Source organism: Eublepharis macularius, chromosome 1, assembly GCF_028583425.1.
Source record: "Eublepharis macularius isolate TG4126 chromosome 1, MPM_Emac_v1.0, whole genome shotgun sequence".
In the NCBI taxonomy this organism is placed as follows: domain Eukaryota; kingdom Metazoa; phylum Chordata; class Lepidosauria; order Squamata; family Eublepharidae; genus Eublepharis; species Eublepharis macularius.
In genome coordinates, this window is record NC_072790.1 from 228,414,256 (window position 1) to 228,430,052 (window position 15,797).

The 15,797-nt window shown below is 46.3% G+C and overlaps 2 protein-coding genes across 2 annotated transcripts; one reads left to right on the plus strand and one right to left on the minus strand.

The window, feature by feature from the left end:
* The first annotated feature begins 780 nt into the window (after window positions 1-780).
* Window positions 781-4,714, plus strand: TMEM262 (transmembrane protein 262). Its single transcript, XM_054972959.1, has 3 exons — window positions 781-954; window positions 3,087-3,186; window positions 4,635-4,714. The coding sequence occupies exons 1-3, from the start codon at window positions 781-783 to the stop codon at window positions 4,712-4,714; spliced, it is 354 nt and encodes a 117-aa protein (XP_054828934.1).
* Window positions 4,283-15,436, minus strand: ZFPL1 (zinc finger protein like 1). Its single transcript, XM_054991115.1, has 8 exons — window positions 15,279-15,436; window positions 13,942-14,082; window positions 12,973-13,084; window positions 12,236-12,429; window positions 10,073-10,148; window positions 9,455-9,622; window positions 7,890-8,019; window positions 4,283-6,686 (listed from the first exon to the last, which is right to left on the minus strand). Exons 2-8 carry the CDS (start codon window positions 14,041-14,043, stop codon window positions 6,500-6,502), a joined length of 969 nt encoding a protein of 322 aa, XP_054847090.1. The 5' UTR covers window positions 14,044-14,082; window positions 15,279-15,436; the 3' UTR covers window positions 4,283-6,499.
* Between the last annotated feature and the right edge of the window lie 361 nt (window positions 15,437-15,797).

Consider the following 15,797-nt stretch of genomic DNA (forward strand, 5'->3'; position numbering starts at 1 on the left):
GTTGTCTTTATGTGCAGCAAATGTATTTACAAAGAGAAGCTTTTAGCTATGTAAGTCTTCACGCGATACGTCCCGTTCTAAGATGCAAAAGCGTTGCTTAAATTTTCAGAGCTTGGAGGAGGGTAGGAAATCCTTTTAATCAGTCTTTAAAAATTATGAAAGAGTGATGTGTTGTTTTGAAGACTAACCAATGTATGGCACCATAAGCTTTTATGAGCTCTGAGTCATGCAAGCTTGTGCCACAATAAATGGTAGTTTTTAAGTCGTCACAAGGCCAGTTGTTATTTTGACTGCAGGTTCACACAGCTATACCTCTGAAATTTGTAATTCAGTAGTTTTACATGAAAAGTATATGGTTGAGATATGTACACAAATACAACAAAAGGCGAGGGAAAAAACACCTGGTTTGTCAGTTTTTAAAAAAGAAAATTAAAGTATTAGCTTCTCTTGCTTAACTTGTGTGGAAGAGACTGCTTTTAGACGTTCCTGAAATAACCTGGAAATCACCAAGCAGAGTGCAACTGCAGTGACCAGATACAATCCAACTTGAGTCTTGGTGAGAAAGGCAGGCTACTAAATAAATAAAATAGCCTTCCAATTTCTCATTTGCTTTAAACAAGGAAACCCACCCCCACCGTTCTAGAACCTTTGGATCCTTATGACCTCAAGAGCCCAGAATCCAGCTTCTCTGAGCCTTTGTAACAGGCAAGAGCACCAACACGCAAGGCCTCTTAGCTTTCCTAAGTTCATGTAACCGCCAGCTACAGGAGGGCACAGAGGATGAGTTGGAAGGATCCATTTGTAACTGTCACCTTTCCAAGCAAAGTTGTACTCACTATCGCCTCCATCCTCCTGCTGATCATCCACACAGGCGTCATCATTGGAGACCTATATCACTTCCTTGGATCCCAAAGGGTGGATCTCATGAGTTTCCATTTTACTATAACACTATTGGTAAAATGCTTACTGCCTCTTTGCCTAAGTTACAGATAGTTGCCTTAGAGAGGCTTGGGTGTGGGATGTTCTCTTTGAATTCTGGCTACAGAAAATAGATAAGCCCTCTCTGGGGATAGACGCCAAACTGGGGAACAAAATGGGGGAAGCCACCAGTTACCTAAACAATCTATAATTAAACAATTGAAAATAGTTGACTTCAGAATTACATAAAACTTAATATGTATACATTATATTGCGCTTTCAGTTACTAAATATGTATTATTCTGTAATACTTACAAAGACCCTGTAAAGTAGGTTTGTTTTTATGCACAAATTGAAGACTCAGGTGGGGTATTGTCTAAGGCTATCTACCTAGTGAACCTGTGGTAGAGTCAGGATTTGAACCAGGGAAGTTTGGGCTTGTAGCTCCCTCTTTTAACCACTGTACTACACCAGCTTGATATAATTTATAATGCTCTTAAATACCCACCAACTAAGTATGCAGAACAATTAAAGGGGATGGCTTCTACCCATAGACAAAACAAGGGTTCTAAATGGCATTTGTTATTGTTAGAAAAAAACCAGGAGGGTGGCTATTATTTCAGGATGGTGGAGAGATCCTGAAAACATAATTAGAATTAGAAAACAACCTAGCAAGGTAGACAAGGGCTGAACTACAGTGGGTGACAATCAGGCCTCCCGTATTCTTCTTCTTACTATATAAAAGGCGAGCCGTATTGGCAACAACTCATTTTTTATCCTGCACAGGCGCACTATCACACTCCTCCACAGGGATAAAAGGTGAGTCCTTGGCAACATGACTGCCCGAGGAGGCCCCAGCAGGCCACTGCCAGTGGCAGGAAGACCCAGCACAGTGGAGCGGCCGCTGCAGGGCCTTGGGAGGGCTGTGCCAGGCCTCCGTGCCACCAGTACGGTTGCCAGTCTCTGCTCCCATGTAATTGGCTATGGGAAAGGTGGGGGACCGTGCCTCCCAGTGCGTTCCCTGGAGCTATGGTGTGCTCCTGTATGCCTCAGTAGGCCACTCCATGGCCCTTTCCATCACCACCCCAGCTGCAGCCACCCTAATTGGGGGTGAATTGGGTGGCTACAGCCACAGGAGCACTCCAAGGCTCTTTCTGCCCCCCCCCCCCCGGCAGAGCTCTCAGGCCCTGCAGCCACCCAATTTGGGGCCGAATTGGGCAGCTGCAGAGTGCTCCAGGGCCCCTTGTGCCCCAGCCCTCAGCAGCACTCTTGGGCTCTGCAGCAGCCTGATTCAGCCAGCTGCAGAGCACAGATAAATCAGTTTTCTAGAGCCCACTGTATTTTCCCCCACAACAGCCTTTGTTGCTAATTGTACAATATCTTAAAAGCAGTCCCAGGAAATGGGAAATTGGATAAAAGTCAGAGTGCCCCCCCCGCATATCCACAAAGAGAACAGCCTCCCCTCCCCTCCCCACATATCCACAAGACAGAGAGCCGCCGCCTAAGCTCACTTTGAGGGTGGTTAGAAGAACACATACTTCTTGGACTATGTAGGGGGGCACTAATAATGACTTGGGGTGATTTCTAGTGAGGAATGATCCTGGATATTTCGTAGGCCTCATCCAAAATCACCTCCCTGATTGCTTTTAATTGTAGCATTTTAAGTTTTATTCCTCAAGAGAAACTCTGATAAGCATCGTAAGAGACTAATTTTTCACTCTCTTCTTCACCTCAGATCAAATCTACCCTACCCACATTATGGAGTCTCTTATGCAGAGGAGCTGGTGCTATTAGTGACGCTTATTAACCAAAAGTTCCACCTCACTCACAGAATATGCCAAGCTTGCATGGGCAAAAGGATGGGATTTCTGTTAAGCTTGTTAAATAAGCCCCTTACCTAGTTGTTTGTGGTATATAATCACCTATGACTGAAGAAACAATGTTTTGGCTTTCCATGACACAGCCTAGTATACTCTAAGGAAGGCTCATTTTCAGTTAGAGCAGTATGGTGAAACCCGTCTGAACTATGGCAAGGTGAGACTGGGAAGAGAGCCAACGGAAAGCCCACACACTAGAGAAAAAATGTTCAATGCTGGCAGAGAATATGCATATGCACCCACAAAACACTTCGAGATGAAGATCTTTACACTGCTTTTGTTGTTCTGCAGTTCTCACAAGTGGCCAGTTTTTATTGGGCTTTGCTCGCAACCATCTACACTTTGCAAGCAGAAGACAGTGTGCTGATGTGTTTTGCTCTCACATCTCTTGGTGAGGATTTGCAAATTAAGGTATGGGGAGGGGGGGAAGATGAAGGTTGGAGGATAGTCAAAAATCAGAAAGAGGGTAGAGTCACACCCTACGTTCTCCCTCTAGATTATGAGAGAGGTATCAACCTAATGTAGCTAGGGATGTGGCATACATTTAAGATTGGAGTACTGTTCTCACCAGACAGACTCGACGGCTTATTAGCCGGGAGTGGCCAGTTCCATCTAAAGAAAAACTCTGAGGAAGAAGCCCAAGAACTGCCTGGAGCTGTAAGATATTTTCAGTCATCTTTTTTTTAAAGCCTTCTTGAGTCTCTCAAGGTCTACGGCTCCAATAGTCCTGAGAGCATCCTAAAATTCTTTCTGCCTTATTCCACCACTTACCCTCACTAAAGGGACTTCCCCCTTTCTTCACCAGTTATCCAGATCTCTAGAAGGCTGCCTCCGCCTAAGTTGCTAAAAAGTTCAAACAGTGCTGTAACTCAGCAGCCTGGCGTGGGGGTAGGGAGACCAGAATCTGGATTCCTCCTGGTGGAGGAGAGTGCCCTCGAGTCACAGCTGACTTATGGCAACCCCTGGTGGGGTTTTCATGGCAAGAGACTAATAGAGGTGGTTTGCTATTGCCTGCCTTTGCAACCTTGGTCTTCATTGGTGGTCTCCCATCCAATAACTAACCAAGGCTGACCCTGCTTAGCTTCTGACATCTGATGAGATCAGGCTTATCTGGGCTATCCTGGTCAGGGCAGATTCCTCCTAAGGGAAGATATTTTCAAAGATTGGAATCTGAAGAAGTGAGCTGTGACTCACGAAAGCTCATACCCTACCACAAATGTTGTTAGTCTTATAGATACTACTGGACTCTTGCTCTTTTATATTAGAGACAACATGGCTACCCATCTTGAGCTACCTCAAAGATTACCAGATAGTCATGAAAACCCCATGATGCATTTCTCCCCAGTGGGGTGGGTGAGGAAAAGAGCAGTTTCCTAAATGTCGGACAGACCCATCTCCCCCTTGCCTTAAATTTGCATTTAGTTAAATGCAGTTTTTAGTAACATGGAGTGGCATCTATGAAACCCAACAGAATCGGGCGAAGGAAATCCAAAACCATTTTTTATTGTTCACGGAAGTTGAACACAATCACCCTTTCCCATTACTAGTTCAATGTACAGCAACATTGGAGAGTGCAAATGAGCCAGACCACTGGGTTGTCTAGCTTAGTAACATCTGGCTGATACCAGCTCTCCAAGGTCTTTTGCAGCCCTACCAAGATGTTTCAGCAGGAGATTCCAAAGACTCACCAGGCACGTCCTGGATGCAAAGCAGGTGGGGACCCTCCCCAATCTGCCTGTACAGCAGAAAGCTAAGATTTAGGAGCTTTCTCCTCTTGCCAAGAATGCACATCATCATACCCAATGTGATCAAATCCCACCCCCTTTCTTTTCTTCCCAGCCCTGAACTTCGCTGTCTTCATTGTCCGTTTTGTCATGGAGTTTTTCACCATTGCCTACAGGGAAGAGCGCTACGAATAGAGAACTGCAAGAAACAGGAGTAAGCGATTCCCCCCTGGATTTGGGAACTGCGGTTCCAATTTACCCTTTGAGGAAAAGCAGCAGCAAAAGGGGCTCAGGGCTTAGCCAACAGCGTTTAATAGAATTGCAACACACAAGTCTATTGCTTTAGTGTCTTACACAGTCTTGCGTTTCTACCAGGCCCTCCACAACCCATAGGAATTGAGGCAGTAAATACAGCTACACAGCTTTCCGAGTGCTGTTTTGCGACACCAACATTAGATTAGAACAAAGGAATAACCCAGCACCTGCTGCACAAGCTCACGGGACACCCATCTCATGTAAGCTCTCAGATGTTGTCCACCTAGCAGCATCCTCCATTTTAAGAGTAAGGTTCATGAGTAACGCCGTTACAAGCTGCCCTCGAACCACCATGTAAGTCTGGCAGAGCAGAGAGAAGGGTGGAAGGGCCAGGAACAGAGAGGCTGACTGGCCAGAAATCATAAGATCTGACAGCCCATCTACTGATTTCAGAACATATCAGATCATTAATATAACTTAAAAACATGGAACTCCTTCAAACACCTCCCACCCTGTCTTAGGAATTAGACCCTCCCCCCGCAAAGATGCAACCCCTAACTGTACTTTATCAGGATTGAAGAGACGTGCCCATTTCAGCTGTGAATTCTGAACTCTATCCCAATAAGCAGCTCCCAGAATTCTATGAAAGGGCCTACTGGGACAGATATGAGAATTCAGCCTCAACAGGACAAATGTTTCACTGGTCCCCTAATGCAGCAGAATATTGTAGACCTGCTTCTTTGACCCACGTTATGGTGTTTGTGTGTGTGTGTGTGTGTGTGTGTAAGCCCTGTTGCTTCGTGCACTTCTTAGCTGGAGAGGCCCTGCAGACAGGCAAACGGAAAGAGGCAGGGGTGTCTGCTTAACAGGTCATCAGCCTGCTTCCGTTAGAGACACTCAGAGTGAGGCAAGCCCAGCAAGGTCCCAGTTTGGACAGCACCCGTCTCTTGGTCGTAAGCACCCTCAGTCGACTCTCCCGCCGAGCCTCAGACATCTGAGGCACTCCTGGGATTCTTGGGACACAGGCGGCTTGTCAAACATTGGGCCTGCTCAATATAGGGGCAGGAAGAGGAAGAACACCAGGGAGCAAGTGAGCTTGGCGGGGGAGGGGAGGAGAATGATTCAACCCTATTCTTCCATTGTAAGTCTTAATCACTATGCCAGGAGAAATCAAACCAACCTTCTAGCCCCCACTACACCTGGGCAGAGAATATGGCCAAGTGACAAGGGATAAACCTGGGATGACCTTCCCCACAACAGATGTAGCCATGGATGAATACAGCAGGAAGAGGTTCCAGCAGGTGGCAGCTGTAGAAACCCGATCTGGAACCCCCCTTTTCTTCTATAGCATCACGGTGAGTTGTGAAGCAGGTGCTGCCCCCTGCTGGAAGTTCATCTTGTGGGCCTCTTCTGATGCCCATTTGACTTTCTAGGCTAGTATCCTTGAAGGCTACTATTGCAGGCTCCAAAAAAGTAAAGGTCCAAGCTCTGGATCCACAGTTAGAAGAACAGGAGAGGAGGAGGAGGACTTGCCCTTTGCTCAGAGCATCTTCTTCTAAGCTCCCAGGGTGGAACTCACAGGCACCAGAGCCCTGCTGTGCTCTTCCAGGGAGGGACATGTGGCTGCAGTTTTCCAGTGAGCCAGCCCCAGTTCAGTCTTCCCAAGCAGAGTAGAGCTGCAGAGCAGGGAAGGGTGCACAGCAGGCGTGGGGAAAGCTGTCCGACTCACTGCTGCCCGACCCGGATGTGCGGGTTGAACATGGGGTCCAGGTTGGGGTCGTTGTCAGCTGAGGCCCGGCCCAGTTTCATCATGACAATGATGAGAGTGAGGAAGCCGATCCCTCCAATCAGGAGCAGGATGACGAATCTCTGCATCAAGGACCGCGGTTGCTTCCTGGACTTGAAACGGTTCCTGCCGGGAAGAATGAATACAAACAAGCACTGATGCCTTCTCTCAACATGGAAAGAACACCTTCTTTGGCACGGAAGAAGTTAAAGCCAGGCTGCTGGCTTGTGAGCTCCTGTTTGATGTTGGCTGAGCTGCTGTATGGTCACAGAATGGCCAACTATTCAGACAAGAATGATAACAAAATAGTAACATTCAATGTATATATCGCCCTTCAGAACAACTTAATGCCCACTCAGAGCGGTTTACAATGTCGTTATTATCCCCACAACGTGAGATGGGTGGGGCTGAGAGAGCTCCTAGAAGCTGTGACTGACCCAAGGTCACCCAGCTGGCTTCAAGTGGAGAAGTAGGGAATCAAACCCGGTTCTCCAGATTAGAGTCCTGCACTCTTAACCACTACGCCAAACTGGCTCTCAGAAGAATGACAGCAACAGAATACTAAGAAACAGTACAGGCAGAGGAACTGAAGCCAAAAGGAAGCACAGCAATTGAATGTCACATGTGGAACGAGACAGCCCACGTTTATATACATTCCAATTATTTAACATAGAAAGCAGTTTTATACTGAATTGGAGCAGCAGTTTGCCTAGCCCAATACGTCTGCTCAGACCCACAGTGGCTTTCCAAGGTTTCAGGCAGGAAAGTCTTTCTGTACGCTTACAACATGAGATTCTGTTACTGGAGGTGCCAGGAACCGCACCCGAGACCACCAGCATGCAAAGCAGTCCCTCTGCTACTGTGCCAACTTCTCCTCTTAAGCACCTATACAACAGCTAACATAAGGGCTGTCTGCAGGCAGACAATCCAAGGTAAACAAGACTAACACAGAAATGAAAAAGGCCACCATTGCTACAGTGAGGCCTCCTAGCTCCAGTTTGTGCTCAGCTTTGTGCCCCTCCACACTTTCTGCCCCTTGTCCTCCTTTCCATACAATCCCAGCTACTGCCTGTGCCTCTTCTCTCAGCCCCTCTCACAGCACCTGGGGCTGATGAGTTCCTGGGTCTGCCACAACCTTTCCATAACCCATCTTAACCACTGAGCAACATTTTGCATCATTCACTCCGACAGCGGACATACCAGGACATATGAGAAAAGGATTGTGAATGGAGGAGTCTGGGAATCACCAGTTTCCCAGTCCAAGACCTAGCAAAGGGGAGCCTTCATCACCTTCCCACCCTGCAGTCGACCTCGCTCCTTATCACTTACTTTAGCAGCTGGGCCAGCCAGCCAAGAGCTGGACGCCGGCGGTACTTATCTTCGTCAAAGTCTATACGAGCGTCGGAGGCTCTCCCGCCCCCGCCTTCTCGGGTGTCATAAACTTTCCGTGGTGAGGAAGCTGCAAGGAAGGGAATGGATTATGGAGAGGAGAGCAGGAGCTGTCCTCCCAGCATCATCCACTTTGAGACATGCAAGGCTGGTCGCCAAATGGATCCCATTAAGGCCTGCCCTACGCGCCAAGCAGCAAAACACCCTTCCTTCCCGACCACAATCTCCCTCTCCTCTTCTTCACTGCGTGTGTACGCACCCATCTTTTCTCGTTCCCCTCTCCCTAGACAACCATGGCCATCTGAGGGAGGGGCACAGGCAACAAGACCCGGATCCAGCTCCCACCAAGAGCCCCTCCCCATAACTTTCAGCTTCCAGCCACTGTTGACTGGGCAACTGAAGGGGGACAGGAAGGAGACAGGCACTCCTCTTGCAGGTTGCTGGCTCTTATATGTTTGGTATTTTAACAATAATAATAACATTCGATTTATATACCGTCCTTCAGGACAACTTAATGCCCACTCAGAGTGGTTTACAAAGTGTTATATTACCCCACAACAATCACCCTGTGAGGTGGGTGGGGCTGAGAGAGCTCCAGAGAGCTGTGATGAGCCCAGAGTCACTCAGCTGGCTTCAAGTGGAGGAGTGGGGAATCAAACCCAGCTCTCCAGATTAGAGTCCCGTGCTCTTAACCACAACACCAAACTGGCTCTCACACCAAACTGGCTCTCTTTTATTTCATGCAGACTGCTTTGTGAAATCCTCTGTGGAAAAGCAGTATAGAAATTTTATTTACTTCATGTATCCCCTGCTTTTCTCCCCAATGGTGGCCCAGAGTAGCTTACAAAGTTTGCCTTTCCTCAATTTTATTCATACAACAACCCTATGAGGTAGGTTAGACGGAGAGACTGGCCCAGTGAGCTTCCATGGCAGAGTGGGGACCAAACCTAGACCCAACACTCTTACCATTATCCCACACTGCCTTTTATTGTGGATTCCAGGCTGGAACGGATCCTTCCAGCTTTGGTTTGCTTACTCAGCAACCCCAAGCAACAAAACTAAAGGGGTCCTCCTCCCTCTCCCTGCCCCTCTTCAGGCTGGCTGTTTTTGGAGCGCTTCTCTAAATTTGCACTGCCTGACGGCTGACCTGGACTGCTAAGACAGGCAGGGGAGAGAACTGTCACCCTTTACCTCAAGAAAGAGACCCCTCCAGCTTCCAAAGGGCACGGGCCTGGGGGTGTCCCCAGACTCACCAGCTTGTGTTATTACATGGGGGCGAGAGGACATGATAGACTTGCCCCCTTTCAACACAGTCCATTAGCAAACTTTAGCCCTGTCCCCACTTTTGAAGGCACAAAGGCCTCTCCTTGGCTCAGTAAGAAAGAACTTTTAACTCCCCGGCAAGCAACCCAGAATGCTTTGCAATTCTGCTACCACAGGCTTTAAGGGGACCGCACACTGTTAAGGCAGACTACCAAGAAAGGAGGTCCTGCTTAGGTGCGTACCTGCATTCATGGTGACTGGTTCTGCGCCCATGCTGATCACTGTGTGCTGCTCCTGCAGGCCCCCATTGTTCAGGCCTTGCTGCTGCTGCGAGGAGTGGAGGGTGGCGCTCGGGCTGTAAGCGAAGGCGGACTGAGAGCTCTGCTGGCTGGCCTCTTCAGAGCTGAGGACTGGATTTGGAGTGGAAGAGGATAAGAGAGAGAGTAAAAACCTGGATAGGGCTTAGTTTGCAGATTCATTTTCTAAAACATGATTGCCCCTTCATAGGATCATCACAGGGTCTGGGATGCTAGGATCTTGGGTCCCTCTGAAATCAAGTTCCTAGCTCTCGTGGAAGTCGTGATGCATTTCATGTATACTTACTCCAAGCATCAACCGTCACAATAAGAAAATGTAGATATGACTTTAAAACCCCACAAATATCCAAAGCATCAAAGTCAATGGAAACAGACAACTGAGAAAATGAATGACCATGGCAAACTAACCGTAAAGAACAAACAAGAAGCATATGCTTTTTATTCATTTACAGAACACCTGCACACGGCGAGCCAGGTGAGCTACCCTCAGGAGGCGGAACCTCTGGAACCTGCACAGCTCCTGCCCACTGTGGCACCACTCACCCGTGAAGCTGGACCAGTCAGTGTAGTCAGTGGTGTCCTGTGAATCCACCTCCTGGACCACTTCAGCTTCATCAATCTGATGGAAAGCGAAACCAAGCAGGGGGTCATGATGTGGACTGAGAAAGGAAGGGGACTCAACGGGGACCTGAAAAAAGCTTCAAAAGCAAGGGGACAGAGAGAAGCTAACTTTTTCCCTCAGCTCAAAAGTCAGTCTTTGCCCAGGCCTGCCTGGCTAAGGTTTGCCTCGTTGTCAGCAGGGATGTGTCAATCTGGACCTTTATTTCCATGGCTATTTCCATCTCTCCACAGAAGAGTAGACACCCAAGGAGAAACAGTTCGATCACCACTAGAGATGTAAGATTTCCAGAAAATTTTGAAGCCATAGGAAAAAATGGACATTTGGGGAATAATTGTAAAATATGCAATACAACTTCCTATCAAACCTAAACCTATTTTGGCTACTACAAACATCATAAAATGAATCATCTATAACTTATTTAGCATGTACTGTTCGGCATATCTATGGAATGTACAAATATTCATTCTTTAGGTTTCTACAAACAAAACTGAAAATATATCCAATACTTGGGAGACAGCTGAAAACTGACGCATCCCATGCATATGTATTTGAATTTTTTCTGTCTAAGAAATAGGGGTGGGGGGAATAATATTAAAGTTAAAAATACATTTTGTAGTAAACAAAGTGTGTCCCACTACTAAAACCACCTCCTGCAGTCATGCAGTCACATGGTTATCAAGCTAAACCTGAACACTGATAACACAGAAATCCAATAATTATCAAACATTATCATCAGCAATAATTGTGGCCAATTAGTCACACTAAACAATAAACGTTTCCTTAAAAATGTATCCTTAAAAATGTGTCACATATATCTGCAGTCTTGACAGAAATCATGATTTAACGCTACAGGTTGTCTTACATAACATTTTGAGTACATTTGAGTGAATAAAACGTTACAAAGTATTTCAAAATCATCCATATAGTAATTAGAGACGGGACATATTTTTCCCCAGGATTTCACATCTCTTACTGCTACCTGGATCCAATTCCTTGTTTCCCCTACAAGGGCATTCTTTTATAATGGGAAGCAAAAAAGGGAGCGGGCTGCCATCCTCTTAGTAAGCATGGGAATTTTTCCAAGCTTATCTACCCCAAACCACAGATCTTGTTCTCTCCACAAACTTCAGTAGAGGACGTATATTCCTTCTTTGTTCCCAAGCAAGGCTTTTTTTCCCAAAAGTTTCACCGCTTCAAACAAAATGATTCCGTAAGATTAAAAGGACAAGAACATTGTAACTCTTAAGGTACAGCCACATTTGGAATACTGTGCATAGTTCTGGTCACCAACTTTTAGCTTAAATAATAGAAATGGAACCAAAATGACCAGGGTGCTGGAGAACCTCCTCTCTGAAGAAAGGCTAAAATGTTTGGGGCATTTAAATTGGGCAGGAGGGTCCAACAGACACATTTTATAAAGGTAAGGAGAAAGCAGGAAGAGATTTTTCTCTCAGTATCAGAATCAGGATTTGTCCTGTGAAACTGATTGACAATCGATCCTGGAAAGACGAAAGAAGAGACTTCACACAACATATCATTAACTTTCACCATCACAAAAGCATGTTGGTCAGACTGCGGTACGAGATTAGCCAAATTCATGAATGATCTATCCTCAGCGATCAGCCATAACAGCTAAAAAGAACTCATTACTTCACAGGCAGTGCACCTCTGAATACCAGTGGCCAAGGAACAGACAAACTGGGAAAACAGATGCTATTGTTCACTACTTGTGGGCTTCCTGGAAGCATCTGGCAGAAAACAAGAAGATGTGTTTTCTGGCCTGACCCAGCGCAGCCCTTCTTCCATGCTCCCCACTACAACACAATCAGTACATTGCTTTGCGAATGTGCATTTACAGAGCCCCGTGGATATTTGGACACTCCTACTTGGTAGCTATTTCACACCATGCTACCCTTTATCCCTTGCCTTCTTTTGCTCCTACCTGACAGTTCAACTTTCTGTACTGTACTCAGATTTGATGAATGCATACATACAGTAGCCCTTTCAAAATACAAGAACCACGCAAGCCACATTTGCAGACAGCACTCCTCTGCCCAGAATGATACTGCAAGACAGTCTCTTACCAGCGGGAGCCCGAGGCCAGCCCGAGCCCAGTTAACCGTCGACAGCTTCTCTCGCAGCACTGAAGCCACTGGACTAACTAGGTTGGCAGAAGGGAAGATGGGGGCTTTGCAGCTGGGGCACTGGTAGCCTGCGGGGGCGGTGTTTGAGGGCAGCTGATTTGCCATCTCGTTGAGGCAGGACCAGTGAAAAAGATCTACAGAGAGGAGAGACAGATTGTTAAAACAACTCTCAAAAAAGCGAAAGGGTTGTACCTTACCTCCGAGAGCTGTATGCTTCTGCACAGGTTGACGGGGGAGCAGGAGATCTCTACTGTGACCACAAACTTCCCTTACTTAATATGTGCATAACAACATTTTTATCATTCTATCTATCCAGCACATCTTCCTCCACAAAGCTCTGGGCAGTACACGTGGCTTGATCTCTATGAGATCAAGTTTCTAACTCTCAGTTTCAGTAAAGGATCAAAAAGTAGGCCCATGTTCAACCTCCCCACCTCAGCAACCTAGAACTAATAGAGGATGCTACATAGCGGAGTGATTCTTCCTTATTTCGCCCTTATATGATTAGGACATGAAGCCTGATGAAAGGCCAGTATTGTAACTATCCAAGACTAGAGGTATTACTGGACTTAGAGAGTCCACCTGCTTGCCTTCTTTTGGCCTCAACACTGTGCTGACTCCAAACTAGTCACCTGGGACACATGTGACACCTGAGAAGATACCAAGGTGTTACTGACCATAACAGATGAGCCGAACTGTCTCTTTGGTGGAGAGGAGAGTATTACACAGCCGGCAATTGGGATTGTAATCGCTGTCCTGAAGCCACTGGAGATATGACTGAACAATGCACTAAAAGAGAGAGAAATATTTGGTAGAGATGCCGTGGTAAGGTATGGCAGCCTCAAAGAAGGCCCTAGTTCAACTTTATTTAAAGAAGGCCCTAGTTCAACTTTATCATCTTCTGTTAAACTGCATCTTGGGTAGCAGAGCTGAGAAAGGCCCAAGGCCCCCAAAAGCTATAGCCAGACAGAAGAGACAAGACTGGGCTAAGTGGAACAAAGATTACAAACAAACAAACAAAAAATAACAAAGAAAGATGTTACAAACTCCTACTACAAAATACCAGATAGAATAAGACATTTTCTCAAAAGTGGGCAAGAAATTAAGCAACTGCAAGACTGTCTCTGTTTGCACTTGAGTTTTTCATGCGGTACACTGTTAGAGACGTCAACAGAAACAGCAAAACAGACCTAAAGTATGTAGCTGGGGGAAAGCCCATGCTCTAAACAACTGATTTAAACAACATTCCCCTGAAATTTTCCTCCACACCATCCACATTTCCCGTTCCCAAGGTGATTTTCAATATCCCCTCCTGTTTAAAGGCACTGCTGAGCCCTCATGGGTGAGAAGCTCAGAGTTGCCATTACAAACATGCTTCTGGAATAGGGAATCATTTCTCATTACTAGATCTGCAAGGACAAGGGGAATAGCAGAAAAAACACCGTATCACCGGATCTGGTCCCCATATAATCTCTGGGAGTCCAAGAGATGGACCAGGAGCCATGATCTGAAGCCATGTTTTTCACATCATTTTAATCTGTTGTAAGCCACTTTCGAGATCATTTGCTTTATAAAGATCAAGATCATTATAAATCAGAATATAAATAAATCTTACTCCAGTGTACCCAGCCAGGAGTACTATTTACCTTGGCATGGTTAGCAACAATACAGCTTTCACAGACGTTCACCCGGTGCTCAAAGCAGAACAAGTTGGTGACCTTCCTTTTGGGGCATTTACAGAGCCCCATGGTGGTCAGCAGAGTGACAACTCAGGACCAAAATGTGAGCTGGAAAGGATGAGGGGAAAAAAGGAGTTTACAGTGTTGCACAGTGGGACGGAGACTTTTCACCCAAGTGTCTGATCCCACGTTTCCTGTAGTAAGAGGGTGTAGTTAGTTGTGCTCCAGGCTACAAAACTCACTCTCAAACACCCTCTGAGTATTAATTTCTATGTCTTCTTTGCCAGAGAAGTTTAGAAGTCACACTGCCACTTTCTTACTGTCACCTCTTTCCCTTTCATTCTTCCAAAATAAACACACCTTGATACCCTCCCAGACAGTGTAATCAGTGCATTCACAGCCCCACCTCCTACAATGGTTCTCCTTTTCTTTCTTTCTTTCTCTTGCAGGGCTCCAGTACCTTTATTAAGGCAACAGGTGTGTAAATGTGTAGATTCACTTAAAAGGAAAACAAAACCTGGAGACTTCATGTATACCTGTCAAAGGTACAGGAAGAAGTCATGACAGAAACAGCTAGGGTTGCCAGGTCAAGGTTGGGAAATTCCTGGAGATTTGGGGGGTGGAGTCTGGGGAGGGCAGTGTTTGGGGACAGAAGTAACCTCAGTGATGTATAATTTTTATTTATTTATTTATGATTTATATTCCACCCTCCCCACACCAGCAGGCTCAGTGCGGATAATGTCATAGAGTCCACCTTCCAAAACAGCCCTTTTCTCCAGGGGAACTGACTTCTGCAGCCCAGAGATCAGTTGCAATTCCAGGAGATCTCCTGCTGCTACCTGGAGGATGGCAACACTAGAAACAGCCCATGCTCACTTACTTAGAAGTAAGCTTTATTGAATTCAAGTACATTTAATTTAAATTAACATTAGGAGCAAGTCATAAACACTATCAATGGGTATAACAAAAAAATGACACCCATTCTGCCAAAAAATTTAGGATCGGCATCCTCACCTACACACCATGCCTTCCAATCCCACCGAATGTAAGCAAATCCCAATTAATTCTATGGCGTTTACTTCTCCATAAGATTATCCCAGTTTAAAACATCACACTTAGAGGACGTATTTAGGAAATCTATGTACCACTTCCACTCGCCTACCCATTAACTTCCCCTCACATTATTATCCTTTCTTAACGAGTCCTTCCCCCAAAAGGCTACCCAATGCCTTCCTTTGCATTCTCTCTAACCCCGATCCCAGAAGAAAAGCCAGGCTCCCCGATCTCCAGCTCAGCCTTTTTACCTTCTTCCTACAGGAACCCAGGCGGTGCCCTAGCCCTCGCTCTTCCCCTGCTTGAAAGAAGCTCCTGCCCAAGAAGTCTTCGACAGCCACACATCGCAGGAAACAAGAAAAAAGGGCGGAGAGAATCACATCTCGGGGCGGGGGGGCTCTTTTTTTGACCCCTGGCTCCACTGCCACGTCTCTTCCGGGAAAGTCGCGCAGTGATGGCGTCACACATGATCCCAACGGCCGGGAGAAAAAGAACGTATGACGTTAAGGCGACGGCTTCTACCATAGAGGAGATGGATTCGGCTCACACCATAGAGGCAGAGTGGTGCCGCTCTACAACTTGGCATCACAGGGGTGAACTCCATCCGGGATGTACATTGGAAGATAGAGTAGGAACTTGGTTGGCCGGATGTGCTAATCATAGAAGCTACAGGGATAGACTGTTCTATGGAACACTTCCTGTCCAGGTGTTCTATTTCCTCAATAGAGGGTTTCGCCATAGAGTTGCTGATGCCTAGAGCGACACCAGTA

What these genes read in the sequence shown, in the direction of transcription:
- TMEM262 (XM_054972959.1), top strand. Translation starts at nt 781, where the DNA reads ATGAGTTGGAAGGATCCATTTGTAACTGTCACCTTTCCAAGCAAAGTT. An exon ending in ATTTTACTATAACACTATTG is followed by an intron (nt 955 to 3,086) that starts GTAAAATGCTTA and finishes GTTGTTCTGCAG; the next exon opens with TTCTCACAAGTGGCCAGTTT. An exon ending in TTTTGCTCTCACATCTCTTG is followed by an intron (nt 3,187 to 4,634) that starts GTGAGGATTTGC and finishes TTTTCTTCCCAG; the next exon opens with CCCTGAACTTCGCTGTCTTC.
- ZFPL1 (XM_054991115.1), bottom strand. Translation starts at nt 14,043, where the DNA reads ATGGGGCTCTGTAAATGCCCCAAAAGGAAGGTCACCAACTTGTTCTGC. An exon ending in AGTTCGGCTCATCTGTTATG is followed by an intron (nt 12,430 to 12,972) that starts GTCAGTAACACC and finishes TCCTCTCTGTAG; the next exon opens with ATCTTTTTCACTGGTCCTGC. An exon ending in TGACTGGTCCAGCTTCACGG is followed by an intron (nt 9,623 to 10,072) that starts GTGAGTGGTGCC and finishes CTCCAAATCCAG; the next exon opens with TCCTCAGCTCTGAAGAGGCC.